Raw genomic sequence first — 21,401 nt, forward strand, 5'->3', positions numbered from 1 at the left:
TGGATTTTTTTTTTTTGTCTGTTTGTATGATGGTCTGGCTAAATAATTCATACTTGCCTCTAACTCTTAAGCTTCCTGCCTCTCTGAATGTAAATGCATAGATTACTGGCATGAAATAAAAGGCCTGGCTCTGATGAATTTTAAATCCAGGGGAAATCAGAATAATTGCAGTATTTTTCTTAAATATTAAAACTCTCTGTGCTACACTCTTGAAAGTGTGCAGTCAAGATACTTTGTTTAGATGAGTTTGCTGAAGTCCGCAGATGGACTGATAGCTAGAGCTCTCTCTATCCTCCTATCGTGCTTGTAAATAACGCATTTGTCCAGTTATGCCTTCCAGATGAACAGAGAAATATTCTATACTTCTGTTAAACATGAAATGGATGTCATCATGCTCCACCAGAGCACCAGATTTTCCTCTAAAAGTCCTCATTTCCTTAAACTAATCTTCATGAAATGACTGCCAATTCTCATTATCAGATCTGAACAAATTGTTTTCTACCAAACCTCTCAAGACATAAGAACTATAAAAGGACATGATTCTATGGTTATGTTGTAACCAGGACAGGCTGTTGTCAAAACAATACAATAAGTAAAGCTCATTAGCATCAGCATTGCTGATGAACACAGAACTGGACCTAAGTGAATTGCCACATTGGCAAGGTCCACTGTGATCTTCTTCCCAGACGTGGAAGTCTTATTTAGGTGGAACACAGCAAATATTAATGTTAAAACTTTCCAGGAATTGATTCAAACTTTCATTTTAATTGAGATCACCCTCAAAGAATATAATGCTTCTGAAAAATCATCATTTTCTACATAGTGGTTTAGGAGATATGCTTGAAAGATAGTTTAAATGAGCTAGTATGTGTAAAGGGATCTAATAGATTAAATCTAAGAAAATTCTAACAAATAGTATCAATTACTGATGCTATAATGACCCAAATACAACATTAATCAACAAGGGATAGCCTTTATACTTCCTTACAATATAAAATGGTTTACAACATTTTTGACAGAAATTATCAAATTTACTTGGATTATGCTTGTGACATACAGAATTTTCATGGAAACCATACTGATATAAAACAGTTTAAATGTACCATTTTCTATCATGATAGTTATGATAATTCCCTTAACATTAGCTATCCTTTTAAAAGACATCCGTTCTTTTGCACAGGTCTCCTGTCATGCCAAGAGACTTTAATTATGGATTTTTGAGGGGCAATGTCATTGATCCTTGTAACTCATGATAAATGTTTATAACAAAGAATCATGACTTCCAAAGTATTTACATCACATGTTCTTGGAAGTAATCATGAGTATATTTTGTTATAATAAACATAACATATCCCTTTCAGATTAATTACAGATAAATTTCTAACTTATTTAGAAATTTAGGATGTGTGAATATGTGGCTATATATATATTTACATGTAACTATTTAGCTGAGGATAACATTTACCAAATGCAGATCCAGAAATCATGATCATGAAGAACAGAGGCAGTAATACAAGGGTATTGCTCAGTTAGTTTATTATTTTATTATTCCAAGTAGACTACAATTTACATGGCACAGAGTTTTAATTGTAATCCTCCATGTTTTAAATACAGTAAAATGACTCATGAAAACAAAAAGAAGAAAACAGAAAAAAACTAGATAATCCTAGTTTGGGAAGTAGTCTAAAATACATGTAGAATACTATATTCTATGATGTAGAATTTTTTATATAGCAGGTCATGAGAAAAAGGTTGACAATTGTTGTCAAAGGTTGTCAAAGTTTGACAATTAATCAAACTGCTAGAGTTTGTTTATTGATACTGACACACAGTAACATTCAGGCTCAGAAATTTGATGCAATTACCAGTATCTGGATATATTTGATGGAAGAGGTTAAGCAAAGACACACTTATGAAAGAGATCAGTTCTGTAGATTCCTGATAGAGCCTCTACAATGGTTAGACTTTCAAGGGTAAGGCAAATAAGTAATGGTGTGATAGGGCTGGTGTATGACTCAGTGGTACAGTACTAGAAAGGCACTTCCAATCCTCTGCGGTATATTGTATTGAGAACACCACAAACAAAAATAAATAAATAAACAAGTAAGAATAAGAAAGGGGTAGAGGAGAAAAGGTAAGAAAATCCTATAGAAATACATCTTTTTAAATATTTAAAAGAAAAATATTCATAATTTATTTGATATTACTGGGCAGAATTTAATGGCTATCTCATCCATACAGCTTTCTACAATATGAACTAAGGTATGTTATGGTTCATTAAAAACAGTATATGTTGTTTCTAATTGATAGAAAATTAGTTTATTTACCAATTGCCAATGTGTTGAGGATTTATTCCCAGTTATAAAGTCACAGTTTCAAATACTAAGTGCTATTGTAAAATATTCTCCTGTGTAAAGTAGATTGGTGAGTTCATGTCAAAAAAAATCATGATCAAACCTGGCATTTTTGTTGACAGACTTTGTGGTGAGGCCAAAGGTGTAATTAGGCCAGAAAATTACTTTCTCACCACTAGAATTGTTCCCTTCAGGTTTTGAGTTATCAGTCCAGAAAATTTCATTAAACACTAAATTCACTTTAAGACAACTGTCAAAATTAAACAGAGGTGAGTCGAGTCAAGGTCCTAATATTCAAATGTCTCATTTGGACTTTGAGATTCAATACAAAATAAAAGGCTATCAGTTCAATCTCCTATCAAGGCAAAACTTTTAATAAATTTCAAAACAACCCTTTTCTTCAGAAAACTGGATAATCTCTATTTTCTATTTAGTAAAATCCTGATTTGAAAATAAAAAATTAAATATAACTGTAGACATGCTGCAAGAGAAAAAATACTAATGAGAGAATTGTGAGCTCATCATGTTTGATCTAAATTGTTGAAGTGTTGGCTATAGCATATTCTTGTGTTATACATTTATGACATGTCAAAGAATGGAGAAGAGCCTGGTATATATTCTACATATAGTTAAGGACCTGTTATTATAAAAAAAACCTTATGCTCTATAACATAGGAGGATTATTAGTCAATTCTACAAAATATATAACTACTTTACAGTAAATATTTGAAATATAAATTATTTAGCAAAACACACCAAATCTTTGGTGTTTTATATAGCAGAATAAAATATTATTGCTGTAACCTATACACCAAATTATCCTGGATTGCCATCTCTTACAATGTTCCTGCCATATAGTATTTCATGTAAGCTAAGAAATAATAATAGAGAGATTAACTAATAATGTACAATTGAGTAAGCAAATACCATCTATGACACTGGATAAGTATGGAAAGGTAAGACTTTAATAAACATTTCCAGTTAGATGACTAAGACTTAAAATAAAACAGGACTTATTTTGTGTGTAGGCATTCATGAATTTGAGAAATAACTTCATTAGAACTAAATATTTATTATTTAATTAGCACTATATCATTTTGCAAAGTTAAATGTAAAAGTCGGACTACCCATATATGCTCAATAAGTAGTAGAAAGTGTGGCATAGAGTTCAAAATAAGGGCACACTAAAGATCTCAACCTAGTCATAAAATATGAAATACATACATATGTATGCCCAACTCTCTGTTGTTCTGGCATTGTACCACGGGCTGCATGCACATGAGGCGGGTGATCTTATACTGATGCACAGACCTAAAGAATAATTTTAAGATTTCTCCTATTTTTTGTTACCCATTTATTAACTCTCAAAATCACAGGTCTGAACATTTATACTCCATAAAACTTCTGTGAATCATTCCATAACTACTTCTATAAAACTTGAAATGAAATACCTAATAAAGAAAATATCTAATAAAAAAGAAAAAATGAAATAATTATCTGGGGAAAAATTAGGTCTATTGGTGAGTACAGTATCTTTAACACAAATAATTTAAGTCACCCCTATAATATGTGTAAAGCTAACAATTTTAGCATTAAGGTTAAACATACTGATGCAAATTTAAATATTCTCTTAAATTTTAATGTGCTTTTTTAAAAAGAAATATCTTCATTTCAATTCTTCAAAAGAGCATCAGTAGTACCAAGAAGGTAGGGGTAGCTTGGAAGTTCTGAGCCCAGAAAGGGTTCAATATGAATACATTATGCAACTTTAGAGTATCTTATTTTATTCCTTATAAATAGGTTAAAACAGTTCCTGGATAAATTCCATAAATATAAACAATATATTAGCTGTGTACAGAGACCCTACAATGTACTAGTCATTCAACAAATATTTTTCTACCCATTACTTTGACTAACTTGCTAAACTGATTAATTAAATTCTATTTATTTAATAATATGTATTTTCATTTCAGTCTCTGTTGGAAATGAAAGACGTAGTAATGAACAATGTGGACAGGAGAGTTAAAAGTAGATGACTATTTCAAACACTTCTTCTTCTTTGATCACACCATATTCAATGTGTTAGGAAATATAGATATTAAGTTTTATTGTATGTATATGAAAGAGTAATATATACTTAAACTCGAATATACTTTAAAGCAAATATCAAGCATTTTCAGTCATAAAAGTATATTTATGCTTTGTGAATCTTCAGTATGACTCTGGCTCTTTTAAATGAAATGATATAAAATCTCTGCAAGTTTAAACAGTTGTTTCAAACCTGTACTTTGAAAGCTACGCTTCTTATGAATTAAGGAATAATGGGAAAAAAAAGAGCACATAAGCTAGCAAAGGATTTTAGTAACAAGACTAAGTAATTTTAAATAAACACAAGTAATTGTTGAGGGAAATTCTTTAGCATTTTTACATATAAAGATTTCTAAATTTGTATCATATCTAATAAGAATTGTTGCAATATTTTAAGTTCCTTCCTCCAATGGATACTTCTAATAAAAAGCATGTGGTTCAACATTATGCAACTTTAGAGCATCTTATTTTATGTTTTATAATAGGTTAAAATACTTCCTGGAAAGATATCATACAATTCAAAATTAACATAACATTTTTTTTTACACTTAAGGTTCTACATTATTACTGCTTGATGAATATAGATAAAATAAGTGTGACAAATATACATATTCACCTGTAACATTTTGATCCTGAAATTTAAGAGATTAATTTTAGAAACCACAGGAAAATAGACTTTCTTGAAATTGGGCCAGTAACAACAGTGGACAGGGCATGTTGAAGTCTTTGAATGGTATGTCAATGAGATATTTGAGCATTTTTGTGATCAATTCAAAAGATTTCTAAGAAAGCCACATAATACTGTCTCTAAGACATCAATATTTCAGTTTTGGAAAGCTACATATTTCTAAAAGTCTGACTTTGACTAAGCCTTTCTCACCAATATAGACACTAATCTACTATGGATGATTGATGTAGAACTCAGTATAATTTCAAAAATTCATAGAATATTATTATGTCATGAGATCCATGCTGAGAAAGCAATTGCTATTATAAATCAAGAAGACAACTCATATGGACAGGTCATATGGTAGTGGTTCTTCTTGGAATGGTATCTTTAAATTTAATTTTTTCAATATGTAACCTAGAGAGTAGCTATGATGAAATGATTTTCATTCTCATATAAATCAAAATAGCATTAAATTATGTTATTAAGAGAGAAATATATTGGAATTTAGAGTTGCTTAGGTATATGTTCATTTGAATCAACATGTTTCCATGTAATTCTTCTTAAAATGACTATTCCATGATAAAATCCCTAGGGATTTTGTTTAGGAATATAATAAAAGAAAAGAAATTGCAAAAGACATTTATGCTTTTAGTAGAAGAATGATACACTGAAGTGGATATATTTAAAAGATCTTACTCTATTCACATTCATTAAATAGATGTTTTAATAGGAAAATAACAGCTTTCTAAACAGGTCTAAAAACTACTTTATTGGAGAAAAACATTTTATTGACATTGATATAAATATTTCCCATATTTCAAAACTATCTTGATAATGGGGAATCATTATGTCTACCTGGGAAAAACAGAGTATATATGTATAGCTTTTTAGGATAAGTAATATGGTATCTCCTTTAATCCTACCACAATACGGTGTTTACAATCTTGTCACAACATTGTCAGGAATGAAGAATTCAGGTAAACAGAAAAAGAAAATCAATTTCCTTCAAAATTATTGATTTTTCTTTAAATAACATAACAACCTTGTGGAAATGTGTTTTAACTCAATATGATGTTACCTTACCAGGGCATTTAAAGTGGGGTACATCTCTGAGAATTGAATACAAATCATAAACACAAATCATAAAATTCTATAATGATCTAAAAGTAATCACTGCCATGAGAAGAGAGTTATCTCAGGAAGAAAATATGTAAGTTTAGCATGACGCCAAACAAACTTTCAAACAGGTGAAACTCAGTTACTCAAATGCTGATATTACATGCATAAGGATGAACCCGTTGTCTCAGATATGTCCAGAGATAAGCAGCTTCTGCTCAGTGGGAACACATCAGACTAACCATTCCAAAGCCCATCACTAGGAAATTCAATGTTTCGGTATGCAATGCTAAGCAAAAAGTATGACGATACATAACCTGGTTTTCCTCTTCACAAAGTTCTATCAAGTAGAAGCTGAGTCAGATTGTATGATGATTGTTAATAAGGTAGTGGGTTAGGGGAAGGCAGCTTGATGCAGGAAATTCGAAGTTAAAAAAAAAACCTGTTTTGACAAGTACAAACAAAAATCATACTAATGAAATATGTGCACTGCTCAGTGTTTCTAAAATGATGTGCTGGGTCCAGTTCTTGCCTGAGAGGACTAAGCAAAGCCAACATTGTTCAAGGTCACTAAGCTGTGAAGTGACAAGGAAGAAACAGCCTGCCAAGCCTTTTTGGTTCCAAGTTAGGATCTGTGTCACAATACCACCTAGCTTGAAAAAAAATGATGTCCTTGTAAGACATGAGTCATAACCTACTAATTGTATTCTAAATGTAAGAAAAGAAATAAATACCCACAGTAATCTTCATTGGGAATAGAACTGCTTGCAGCTGTAATCAAAATGTGCAATAGCACAAAAAAAAATCAAATTGTCATTACTGTGTACACTGTTGGCCATATAACAAGTGAACGGTCATGTTTGTGTAACACAATTGAACTTACAGAAATTAGATTGCAGTTTTATCATTTTGAAAACCTGTTTCACTGTTTATTATACAGTAAGTCAGTTCATTTTAAGCAATGAAAGAGTTCAACACTCAATTTAATCAGATGAAAGCAATCTGCACTCTTAAGAAGTACTGTCATTTGCAATGTACAAAGTTTTAAAGCAGGATATAACAGGATATTTCCTATCCATAATGGTACATTACCTACAAATGCAAGTCTATGTAATAAATCAATGTCACTGAAAGAGTATGCACTAACCAAAACTCACTGTTACCTTTGTTGGGGTTATTTTGTATTGTATTTCCATAACTATGAGCAACTTGCTAAACTAAGACATTTTATGACAAACCTGTACATTCTGAAATACTATCATTTTTATTTTTAGATCAAATAGATATAGTTTGAAGATGATTGAAAGTCAACTGTAATAATTTACGATACTGAGATCTGTTTGTTTTATTTTCAGTGTTTTTCTCCTGAGTTAGTTTCTTTTGCAAAATTTTGCTAGAGATTGTCATTTGACAATCATGACAATATGAGAAAATGACTGAATATTTGAAAACAATCTTATTTACCTATGAAAGAAAAAATCTGATAGGCCAACAGTCTAATCAGTATATATTTCATAAGTGGTAGACTGAAAAGTTCTTATGATTTTCAGATATTGACTTCTCTTGGAACTTGATTTTGCTAATTGAAATTGATCTCAAAATCACTTTTTAGTTAAGTCCAAATTATTTCATTTAAATCCTTTTATGTGTGTATTTCTCCATGTTATGCCAATGGTTATACTTCCTCTTAGCATAAATTTTATCCCTGTGGGATCATTCAAGCGGACACATGAAGACCAGAGAGAACAGAAGAAAAGATATTAAATGGGGAAAAGAGAACTTTGTTAGATTTCATAGTCATAATTTTACAAACGAGCTAAATACCATCTATAAAAGTAGTGCAGCAAGACAAAATACGATTGCTTTTAAAACATAAAGTGTTCCTGTCAAAACTCTGTAAAAAAAAAAAAACTAATTAAGTTTAGATATTTATATAAAATTAGTACAAGGTAATTTAATGTCTGGAAAATGTACATTCTCTAGCTATAAAGAGACCATATCAAGCAGGAAATGGAAGTTCAAGGGAGAAGTAGCCCAGACTACTTGGTTTGTTTTAAGATGACTTTACTGTATTCTCCTGACTCCATCTGTCAATTATTAAATTTATAGGACCACACGATGCCTGCTTTACTAAATGCTGAGGATTGAACTCTGGATTTCCTGAATGGATAGCAAGCACTCTACAAACTAACCTTACATATTCAGCCTCACCTCTCCCTTAATAAACTAGGAACTTCATGTTTCCCTAACAAATGTGACGGGAGTTGAACTGGACGGCTGATGATCAGGGAAGAGGATCTTTTTTATTGTTGTTGTTTTGTGTTTTGTTTTGCTTGTTTGAATTATTGCCAATGCTGCCTTTTAATGGTATATAAGATGGTTTATAAGATAAATATAGCTTGGTAGACTGTTACTTCAGTCTATTGATTAAATGTTTATCCTCAGAGCACTGTGGCTCTAATCTATCAGGCACTATATGTTTCCTTAACACTACACACTATCATTTCAAAATTCATATTATCTAGATTGTCCCCTTAGTGTCCAAAAGTTGGTCAGTATCTTAAAATATTTTCAAGTTCCTCATCTACATTTAATATGCCAGATGTCACCTGAAGGGCAGAGTAATACTGTATTGCTGTTTCTCTTTACATAAATATCATTTCCCTGTTAACTCAGTAATGATACCCTTCATTACAGATACAATGAAATATCTCAATATTTTTAAACATGTAGTGTTTTTAAACAAAGTCAAATTCATTCATTAGTACGGCAATAATTAATGTACTCACAAAAACGCAATGCAAATACTTTTAAGACTCTAATCTTTCTGCCTTTCCTTAATCTCTAAAGATTTTGGGAATATCAGTCTTGTCAGTTAGCTGTACCTTCTCAGTAGCCTCTCAAATGGCAGCTAAAATCCAGAAGCATCCTTAGAAAATAGGGAGAAACTAAAACGTTCTTACTTGGTTTGGTTTAATTCATATAATCATTCTAGAGCCAATTATTAAGGGAAGGGGCTGAGGCTTTGAAGTTCCTCTCAGAAGGAAAGGCTATAGAAGAGAGACTAAACACATCAGGCTGTTTGTATTGTTTTATGGAATTTGTGTGCTGTTGGGTCTGTCAGAAGTTCAAACGTATGTAAATCAGACTTGGTGCTTTTTCTAAATACAGTTACATTTCCTTCTTGGCTCGTTTACAAAGGGAATCAGGGTCGTGACAGCACCTTGTAATAATCAACAATATTATTGTGACCAATAATGACAATGTGTTAACTACAGCACGAGAAATGGGTCAGCACACTAAAAACTATACAAACGATTGATAGTCTACAAACATCCAGTTATCTACACAACATCCAGCCATAATCACACTTGACAAAAAATTACATTTGCTTAACTTTTGTTATATTTCCTTATGTGGGTCTATGTGACCATCCATACATGTGCATAGATGCGCTGTATATTAGCGAGTAGAAGTTGGTTCTTTCCTTCCATTATATAGGTTCAAAGATCCACTCAGTCTTACCAGTAAACACTGAGTACCTTTACACTTTATCCTACTGAGATGTATAACCAGCCCAATTTTCATTTACTTTTGGTGTTGGGAGTTGAGCATAGGGTTTGGCAATGCTAGGCAAATGGTCTACACCTGAGCTAAGTCTGCAGGATTGTTTCCTTGATGTAAACACATTTCCTTTATCAATAGGCACATTCTGATACCAAAAAAGAAGCAAACATTGGTAAGAATTAGTAAAATTAGAGGCTTCAATGATCTGAATGTACTGAGAAAGAAGCATAATCAGATAATGATTTTTAGTGTAAGCAAATAAGGTACAGAACTTAATAAAAACCTGGAAGAGAAAAATAAATTAGAGAATAAAGGACTATAATTATTTTCTAATTTGTCTAGAAGGGTAGCCTGCCCAGAATCTTGTAACATGTATAATATGTGGTAATTTAATTAAATCTAAAAATAACAGTCTCCAAAGTTGAGAAAATATTTTATGAATTTCTCGCTCAGACCAGAGGCAGAGTATATTGTGATTTGGCTATAGTACTCAATTATGGGTATTACATATTTTAAAAATTTCTGAAATGCAGACACACTTTGTCAGTCAAGTGCTATCTGTGCAAGCTTAAGGACCTGAGTTAGAGCCTCAAAACCCAGTTTATAAGTCTGGGCACAGTGATACTTTCTTATCATACAAACACCAGGAGGTCAAGACAGGCATGTTCCTGGGTTTCCCAGCCATTTAGCCCAGATTACTTGGTGAATTCCAGACCAATGAGAGATTGGACTCAAGAAAATCAAGTTGGAAGTACATAAAATGGCACCCTGTGCTGCCCATATGCATGCATATTTGTGTACTCATATTTGAATGTGTAGGGACATGGGCCTGCATGCACAAATATGATATATGCACATATGCACCCATACATAATTAACAGGCAAATATACTTATTTCATTCCTTATATCACAAACTATATTTTTATATATTTTATATATATATATATTTTATATATATATATATAAAAAATATATATATATAAAATATATTTAATTAAATTGTAATTTAAATTTATTTAAATGTGCGATATATGTGTTCTAAATCAAGACACTGTGTATCCAATAAAAATTATCATCCCTTTGAATCATCTAGTATAGTGAAAATCTACTTATATTCACATATAAACAATAATTATGAAGTCTAATGTTATTTCTATAACAAATGCAAATTTACACATATAACTTTCATCAGTTGTTTATATTAATGCTTGTATGTGGCCATCACAACCTATGAATAAAAAAGAAATATTTCCTTGTATGTATTTGGTATACCAAATATGTTTGTACCCTAAACTCTAAATATTTAATATAGAGCCTCTGTGTGTATAGTGGGAGTTTAAAGGCTGTATTAACACACAAGTGGTTCATTTTGTAACTGTGAGGCATAATAATTCATCTCAGAAATCCTTCACTAAACAGTTATTAGCAATTTTCACTGAACAAATATTTATTTTGAGTCTCTGCCTTTTGCCAGGCAATATTCTCCGTCTAGGGATACTTCGGAGAACAAAACTGGTCAGAATCGTTTTGTGTACATTTAATGTGTACATCGGAGACACTGTCACTAACTTCTCACAGTTCTCATCCTGAGATACCTGCTGGATGTGGTAAACTGACAACAGTCCCTTAAGTTATGTTCTGGGACTCTGAAAATACTATTTCTAGGCCAGAATATTTTTGTGTGTGTTGTTGTTCAAGATGCTGAACTTGAGAGTCTGTCCCCAAGTACTTTATAAGAGAAAAGCAGTAGGACATTTTAAATACCAAGAAGGTCAGGATGGGGAGAGAGAGAGGGACAGGAAAAGGGAGGGAGGGACAGACAGGAGAGAGAGGGAGAGAGAGAGAGAGAAAGAGAGAGAGAGAGAGACAGACAGACAGACAGACAGACAGACAGACAGAGAGACAGAGAGAGAGACAGAGAGAGAGACAGAGAGACAGAGAGAGAGAAACAGAGAGAGAAACAGAGAGAGAGACAGAGAGAGAGAGAGAGAACAATATATCAAGGAGTGCCAGCAGTTTAGGAATGAGCCTTCGTAAGGCTCAGTAAGGTTTGTGACCTGACTGATAAGATGATTTTGGCTAAATGATATTGATCCTGAATCGTTGGGTCCCAAAACTTGAGGAAAAATTCAGTTCTTTGCCACCAAGCTTGGAGTAGTTTGTTAGACTAACCTCAAGGAAAAGAATGGAATTTTAAATTGAAGTTTTCAAACTTATTTTTATTTTTCAACATAAGATTTCTCTGTATAATCCTGATTGTCCTGGAACTCATACTGTATACAGGCTGGACTCGAACTTATAGAAATACATCTGTCTCTTTCTCCCAAATGTACATAATAAAGGCAAATCACTTCACCTTCTTTTTTTATTATTTATTCATTCATTCATTCATTTATTATATAAGAACACTGTAGCTGTCTTCAGAAGAACACACATGCTATGCACTCATACCATGATATGTGGTATGATGGTATGATAAGTGGATACTAGCCCAAAAGTTCCAAATAACCAGAATACAATTCACAGACCACATGAAGATCAAGAAGAAGTAAGACCAAAGTGTGGGTGGGTGCTTCAGTTCTTCTTAGAAGGAGAACAAAATACGCATAGGAGCAAACATGGAGATAAAGTGTAGAGCAGAGACTGAAGGAAAAGTCATCCAGAGACTGTCCCACCTGGGAATTCATCCCATATACTGTTACCAAACCCAGATGTGGATGCCAAGAAGTGCATGCTGAAAGGAGCCTGATATGGCTGTCTCCTGAGAGGTCAGGCCAGAGCCTTACAAATACAGAGGTGGATGTTAGCAACCAACCATTGGACTGAGTGTGGGGGTCCCTAATAGAGGAGTTAGAGAAGGGACTGAAGGAGTTGCAGAGGTTTGCAACCACATAGGAAGAACAACAATTATCAACCAACCAGATACCCCAGAACTCCCAGGGACTAAGCCATCAACAAAGGAGTACACATGGCTCCAGCTGCATATGTAGCAGAGGATGGCCTTGCCCTGCATCAATTGAAGGAGGGGCCCTTGGTGAATCAAGGGCCAGCAGGTGGGTGGATGGAGGAACACCCTCATAGAAGTAGGAGGAGGGAGGATGTGATAGGGTGTTTCCAGGAGGGAGGGAAACTAGGAAAGGGGATAACATTTGAAATGTAAATTTAAAAACATATCCAATAAAAGAAAGAAAATAAGAAAAAAAAAGACAAATATTTTCATTAAAAAAAAGTTTTCAAATTTTACTAAAATGCACGACGGTCTAGTATTCACAGTAGCCTACCATAAGAGAAGGAATGAAGACATATTAATTCATTTTTAATTCCAAAAACTAAAAAATGAAACTGGTCTCCATTATAAGACATGTGGTACCCGTGAAGTATCCAGTCATAGTATTTCCTCTGTTTGAACATAAAATCCACACATATATTATGTTGTGTAAACACATGTTTTAAGTAGTTTGTATCACATTTACTTTTTAGCAAGGCACTAAACTTGTGACTTCCCAAAGAGCACACCTAATGTACTTATGATATCTTTCTCAACATAGAGGGAAAGTTTTAATATTTTCAGAAGAGAAATGAAAATGTTAAAAGTCCTTAAAATAATACAAATGCAAATATTCTTAAGGGGTAGTATCGGTGGTTTTGCTCATCATTGTTATCACCTAGAAAGAAATAAAGAAAACAAACCTCAAAAATAAGTTTTTGTGTCATCAGTCCATGAAGAATGAGTTTCTTTGAAATTGTTTTGTTGTGCTTAACATATGGACATTTCAAATGGATTTGCCATCAACACAAAGTCATAGTGAGAAAAAGCAATGATTTAATTAGAAAAGTAGATATTGAGTAGCCCTTCCTTTAATTCCAAATGCACGCATTGGATATTAATATACTGATACTGAATACGTATGCATAGATTGTATTTCAACAAGAGTTTGTATTTTGACCTAAACATAAAATGAAGAGGTTGATAATCAATACTATCCAAATTGCACTTCTGGCACAAAGAAAGGAGTATTCTAAATTCCTAAATATTCTTTCCTTAATTGCATAATAGACATGATTCTATAAAAATAAAACACAAAACTCTGAACACGATTAGAGCTTTGTTGCTAGGATGAATTTATTTCAAACTGGTGCATATTTCAAAAATGATTGATGGCTATGTTCGGTCAGGATAAATGTAGTGACCACGGCAGGAGGCTTGCTGCCTTGGGAGATTGTACAAAAAGGCCTTTTCTTTTCATTAACTTCAACTTCAAGTTGCTATGGCATCTGTGGCAACCAAAACTTTAAGAAATTATGACCACCTACCCACATCCTCTTCTAAGGTTACACAAAAACCCACTCAAGCAAACAACAGCAATAAAATTATGACACACAATGTCATAGGTTTACAATATTATGTTTGGTATGTTTTCATATATATATTTCTCATTTATATATATATATATATATATATTAATTATATATCACTTTAAACAGTTCCTTTTAATTTCAGTCACTGAAAATAAAAATATTTGAGTGACCAGAAACAAATCTTTAAAAAAAAATCCATAGATATTTATAATTAATCAAAATGAATAAATCTTATTTTCAAGGAGCAGGCAGAACAAAATTTTAGTATTTCCAAAGACTAAACATTAATTCTAGGTATATAAGTAAGAATAAAGGTTCATGAATAATATGCCACTTGAACCATAAGATTTGAAACTTGGCAGTTTCAATCAATCAGTGTATTAATTTTGAAGTTATTATGTTTTTACTGTGATAGGTATATTGAGACCAGAAACATGCTATCCATATCTTATAAAAAATTAAAAATAAAAGAAATTTTAAAATTTCATGTTTGGTAAAACTCTAAATCCTTACTAGAAAAAATATATAAGAAAGATAATTAAATTGTTCACAATAAGGAAATACCAATCGAGAACAACAATGGCACCCTGATTTAAATCTTAAGACCCTGATCTAAAAGATGAAAATAGGTAAGTAAGGTTACAGCAGTGAAGCCAAACTGTTTTCAGCTTTTGGTATAGCTATAAAGAATACTAAAGTATTCTAGAATCTCCACCTCCTCTCTTTGACCACTTCTTGAGGTGTTATAACCACCTTTTCAGTTTAGTGCTTGATAACCTTGAAAAATAATCCGGGTTTATGGCTTCATAATACAACACAACAACAACAACAACAAAAAAGTAATAGGCATGCCTTGGTAAGATGGTACCACAACTGAAAAACATAAAAATTATCCAACTTGAAAAATGCATGACTACTGATGAGTCAAGTTGGAACTGCTTCCCAGCTCTATATTTATCTGGGAATATGCAATAGATTTGAAGAAAGAAACTTATTAAAAGTTATTGTAACATTTGATTTGTGGGTTGTAGCACATAAACTTGCTTTATTTAGCAACTTCACTTTCTGCAGTTACTTTATGATGTTATGTAATAAAGTATTACTTTCATTGCTATCAAATGTGCTTTATTTTTGCCTTAAATAATAAGGCATCTTTGGAAGTAGATCTTGAAAATATTTAAATGAATACAATAAGAAATTGTATTCAATGATTAAGTAACTTTTGAATATGAACATAAGCTTACCCAGTACAGAAAAAAAATATTATTAAGAATATTAAATAGAAAAACCATGTGAAATTATTTAGATCAAATTTCTCAGATCTTTATCTTGTCAACATTGAGTGTCCCATCTTTACAATACACAAAAGTTAGTAAAAATTCTCATATAGTCTCTGAAGACAACAACAAAACTTCTGAAGGAGCTCTGAGATGTTTAATTTATCAACCTTGACTGGATTGAGGGATATCAACATGAGGAAAGCATAACTAAGCCTTGAAACCGTCTCTAGAACTAACAATGTGATCTATGTTAACTGCACCTGAAAACATCTTCTCAGGTTGTACCACGCTATCCAGCATCATGTATGTGTGAACTTTGGGTGAGGATTTAGTAGGAGAGAAGCAAAACTAAATCAGGCAGGCTCTGTCTTGTTTCTCTGACTCCAGGCCACCAACAGGAAGTAAGCTACTCTCCTCTATTACCCTTATACTGTGATATTCTGAGCCAAACAATCAGGCCTTAGATCTTAATGAGACCCTAAGCCAAAACACAGCCTTCCTTCTAATTACTTTCTTTGAGCATTTGTCCACAAAACAAGAAAAAGGTGAATGAAACAAAGATATTTGATGAATGAGCTAAATAGGAAAGGTCCAAGCTTCATTACATTCTACCAGATTTCTTTGAAATTAGACAGTAAGACTCAGTATGCTGAGAAGCAAGTGATCTAAACAAATGTCAAAGACAATACTTGGCTGGCTACTAGGTTATTTTTAGCTATCAGTTTCCAAATATATGCATATATATGAATTTCCATATATATATGGAAATATATATATTCCATATAAATTCATGTTTTCTACACAAAATTTCTAGCATAAATTTTATTCTAGCAAAAGAACTTTAATCTCAATGTTAATTTCAAATACTTGGAGCTGAGATTATGGCTCAGTAGATTGGGAGTTCTTGCGGTTTGGCCTCAGTATAAATCCAATACCTACACAAAGATTGCATGAGGCAGGGCATTTCTGTTACTCCAACATTTAGGAGTAAAATGAGAAAGACTTACTGACCTCCAGCTTAGTTTAAGATTAGGTGAAAGACTGTCAAATGAATGGAGCAGAAAGTGATTGTTATTTGACACCTAGTATTCTACACACGTGTGCAGACACACACACACACACACACACACACACACACACACACACTGCACCAGGGTTTGAATTAGCATTGACACCTCTCAGCACTGACCTTGAAAAGTCACTGACCCTGAGCTTCTAATTTTCAGTTTAAAAAACAAAGAACAAACAAACAAACAACAATCCTAGGACGAGTAACTTTTGACTCATGAATTTTTTGGGGGGTGGATTAAAATAACTTCTAGCACTTTGCTCAAATAAGCTCCTTTCATTTTATTTCAAAACAGAAATCTGAATAATTGTGATGCAATTTGAAAATAAGCTCTCATCAGAATCTTCGTGTTTATAAAATAAACCCCAAGCATGTAAATATCAATCCAATGATGAATGTGTATAAAATAAGTGATATTTGTTGATATTTAATATTTTTGACATAAATATCACTCTCTTACCTGTTGGTGGAATTATTCCAGGCGACATGAGGCCAGGGACAGAATGCGGCATAATGTGCGAGTTCTCTGGGGAAGTGACACTTTGAGTCCTCTTAGGAGGCCTTCCAGGTCTGGAACTGAGACAAACAAACAAAAAATTTTACAATTAAGCTGTTGTCTGACACATCATTTCAAAGTTGTTTCAAGTGGTAACATGGACTGTAAATAAATTTGTTTCAAGGACGGTTGCTTTTGCAGTTAGATGTAATAGACTTCCATCACTAATTAGATTACATGCTGAATTCATTTTCCTCATTGAAGATCAGCCACTCCTGATGCATAATTCATAGCCTGCACCTCGTTACCTGCTTCTTCATATTAATATCTATACACAGTTTGAATTGCCTCGTTTGCATATGCTAAAGTTCTGCATTCAGCCTTCAGCGCGAAAATTATGCACTAACTTGTAATAATTATTACAGTCAGCCTGCTATTGATTTATGAGACTTTTAAAAACCAAATATGTGTAGTACTTGTAATGAATGATATTTTAAGGTTCTTCAGGAAATTAAAAGGCAATGGCTGCCTAAGGAAATGTTCTGCTTGTTTGATTTAATACTACAGTTAGCTGGGAGGTGGAATGAAAGAATGATTCAGACCTATAGCACATTTTTCGATGATATGTTTTATTACTTCGCACTGCTAGCCTGATATCTAGATGATAAATGGCAATACATCTCTAATATGTGAAAAGGTCTTGCAATTTCTTTATTTTTTGTCATTTAAAAGATAAGTCAAGTTATCATTTAATCCTTATTTTATTTAAGTGAACAACCCTACAAAGTTGTCCTATTTTTAATATCCAAAAGTAAATTGGAAAGGCTTAGAATTGTTGGTAGGACATCATTTAGAAACATCCTAGGTAGGAGCTGAAATTCGCCTTTAGGGAAAAGAAAAACATGCTTATTGTTAACACTTCTTGTCCTTCACATGCCCATTAGGAAAGATTAATTTCTTGTCACAAAAGCAAAGACAGAGTTAAATATTCAGCATTTTTGTAAGAAAATAACACCAAAATATAGTATTCACAGTCTTTGAAGCAAATAAGAATATTTAGCATTATGTTCTCATTTTTGCTTCTGTATTATGAATGTGCTTTCCATAGGCTCGTCCATTATTTATTTGGCCAATATGTGCCTAGATCTAATAAAACCATCCCCAGTCCTCGAGCATTTCCATGTTTGCCTCTGCTGGGGTCCCTTGCTTCATCAGAAGATTCAAAAAATCTTATCTGTTTTATTTTATGTATGTAATATGTAATCATTGAAGAATAAATTTTAAGTATCTGCTTTTTTCAATGCAGTGTACTATGGATGCTGACTGGGAGGGGGTGAGTTCCTCATCTTCAGGAGAGGGAGGGAAGAATCTTGTATGTAAATAACTGATTCAAGTTGTAATTCTATGCCCTATACAAAGATGTAAACTTTTACCAAAGGATCAGAGTTTGGGTGATATGATCAATGGAAACATTAAAAGGAAATTCCATTCTACTTCTCTGATAGTATGAAAAGAAATGGAACATAGGAGTTATTGATGTAGAGCATTGCTTCATTAAACTAACATAACTAAGATACCAAGAAAAACACAGAATGCAGCTCCTAGACTTAATGCCTAGCATTAGATTCTGGAGGCCTTTGCAATGAGAGCAAGGGGCTTATTTGCAAATTTATCTGGCTTGTAAATCAATATGGATACCCTCCTGCTTGTTGCTATGATGTATCTCTCCAGCTACTTGTCCTTATTTTTCATCGTGATTCTTCTGGCTTTTTAACTGATGATTTGCTTGGGATCAATCGACAGGCATCTGATAGTCTCCATTCTCCCTGAGTGAACTCTTCCATTGCCATCACTTTGATGCTAGGACTAATGGCTAAACATACATCTACAGCCCACATCTTCCTCTGGGATGCAGACAGATTGATGCCCATCTAGCAGACATCCCCACTTAGATGTCCTGTAATAATCTAAGACTCAGCTTATCCAAATCTGAACTCAGCATCTGCCCCATTAAAACTGATTTCTTTTTCACTTGGTTAGCAAAATGGCACCTGACTGACAAAGTCAAAAGTCCACAACTTGGATATATCTTTTCAACTTTTGTGCACTCAAATATCATCTCTGTGAAGACATCATTTATGTTCTTGACTATGTCCTACTCCTGTTTCTAATCCTTCTTTATTTCTTCAATGGATCCATTGTTACAGCTTCTCAACATCTTCAAAAACAAACAAACAAACAAACAAACAAACAAAAAAAATCTACCTCAAACTCCAGTCTAGAGTCTCAAATGCAGACAATACTCCAAAATGATTTCAGATTTTTCCCTAATATATATGTTTACTAATATATTATATTTGCTTAAGTATATATTTGCTTCCTTATTGGATTCACAATCCACGGCCCAAGTACAGACTGTGATGCTTAGCCCTAATCCTCTTTTCCCATTTTACTATTTTATTCCAACATCTTTGTATTATTTTATATTGGGTTCTATTGATTGATTTTCTAACTCTTTAAATCTTTCTCTTTTTCTTTTGAAGGAAGATCACATTTTGTATCAGTAGCACAACTTTGAATTTGTTACACTCATACCATAGCCTCCCACATACTAGGATTACAGACTCTGTTCCACCATACTGATTTGAACAGTGGGTGGCTTGGGTCTCTTATTACATCACGTTTGAGAAGGCTAAGTCTGTTACTTTTCTACTCCGGTTCATCTTCCCCCTTACCCCACCCCATATTACCTGGCTGACTCCTAATCATGCATCCAGGTTGTCATTTCAAGCCTCATGTTTATGTGTGAGGATAGTCCACAGTTAATGGGAACAACACTACTATCACCCTACCAACCCTAATTCCATTCTCTGTGAATCTGTTTTACTCTCAGAACTGTATGACAGACAAGTAAGTCAGTATGTTGCTCCTATTTTTATATTTAAGATAGATTTTGATCTATTTGTAAATCCACTTGCCCTGTGATTTCTTAAGTGCAATGCCTTGTCAATTCGAGTGAACAAAAGCCAAAAAAAAAAAAGAAAAAAGAAAAGAAAGAAAGAAGGAAAGACAGGCAGAAAGACAGAGAGAGAGAGAGAGGAGAGAGAGAGAGGTGTGCACGCATACACACACACACACACACACACACTCATGCACAAAGATTTTTGAATTTGAAGAAGGTATGAAGACATCATTTATGATGTCTTACCTCTCTCTCTCCTGTCTCTGTACACCTAAAGCACAGAGAAAGGAATATTCAACCGAGAACAGTCATGGAGAAAATAGGAAAGGAAAGGGCAGTTCAAAGATTTGAACTTTTAGCCCTTTGACTTGTTTGCTTTTAAAGAAAATGAAACTGCTAAGGAGTACTTCATTATCCAGGCCACAGGAGCTGTCCTCACAACTTTCACTTGGAAGCAGAAGTCGGGCTACCTCTAAGTAGGAACACTTTAATTCATGCTGTGATTAGAATAAACCCAGTGGGCTCCTTTCACCGCAGATATCTCCTGCCCAATCTATCACATTGCTTCAAATTCCACCAATAGAGATTTATTGCTCTCAGACTTGGTGCTTGAAGTTCTTTTAAAGCCTTCCATTAAAATGCAAATACCCTTGGTGGTGGTAACACCCTGAGGCCATCAACTAACACCCTACTGGGGATTACTTTACAATGATGTGAGAAGGCAGCCTTGAGACACTGAGGCAAGGAACAGAGCAAATGGTTTTTAAAAAAGGAGAGAATGATATTAAGTTTCCCTAAGAGCTAGACTACTGGTTGCTCACTCTGTGAGTCAGATAGAGCTTCTTGGAAGGAAATAGAAAAATGTATGTACTAACAAGATTACCACTATTTTCTTGTTAATTACAGTAGAGTTCCTTTCTTCAGAAGCCTACATTGTACTCATGAAGTTTTGAGCACTAACTTCTGGAGATCATTAACTTCTGTATACTCTTAGAAACAGAACTTTATTACAAATACTCAGTGCTCAAGTTCTTTCAACAGAGACTTAAGGAACTTGCAAAAAACCATGTGCTAGTGTGAAGGCCAAAAGTACACATGCTTCAGTAGATAGGCCTCTACACAGGCTCTGTTGATTTACCAGACAGTATAATCTTAATCAGATTACCTAACTGCACAGAGCAGCTAATCAAATGATCTTATTGTTAAATAAACTCTCTGAATTTTTTTTTTTTAGGATAAGTTATTCTTGAAAGAAAACAAACAAACAAAAAAACTCTAAACTGAACAAAGGAAGCAATTAGTGAAAGCACTCACTCTAGAGTGAATGTGTGCTTTAGTGGCAATCACACTCATCCGCACCTTATAAGCAATGTACAAATATAGAGGAGAGAATCAAAGTATGATGCAGTGTCTTACATGTAGTCAAAAGAAAGATGTTA

At 33.4% G+C, this 21,401-nt stretch overlaps 1 protein-coding gene across 1 annotated transcript in view; it reads right to left on the minus strand.

The window, feature by feature from the left end:
• Dach1 (dachshund family transcription factor 1) overlaps positions 1-21,401 on the minus strand; it is a 378,885-nt gene that overhangs the window by 212,605 nt on the left and 144,879 nt on the right. The window contains exon 3 of the mRNA XM_031361020.1: positions 16,965-17,080. Within this exon, the coding sequence (XP_031216880.1) occupies positions 16,965-17,080 (116 nt within the window). The remainder of the gene's footprint in view (positions 1-16,964; positions 17,081-21,401) is intronic.

The sequence above is a fragment of the Mastomys coucha genome, unplaced genomic scaffold (genome assembly GCF_008632895.1).
Source record: "Mastomys coucha isolate ucsf_1 unplaced genomic scaffold, UCSF_Mcou_1 pScaffold9, whole genome shotgun sequence".
NCBI classification, from domain to species: domain Eukaryota; kingdom Metazoa; phylum Chordata; class Mammalia; order Rodentia; family Muridae; genus Mastomys; species Mastomys coucha.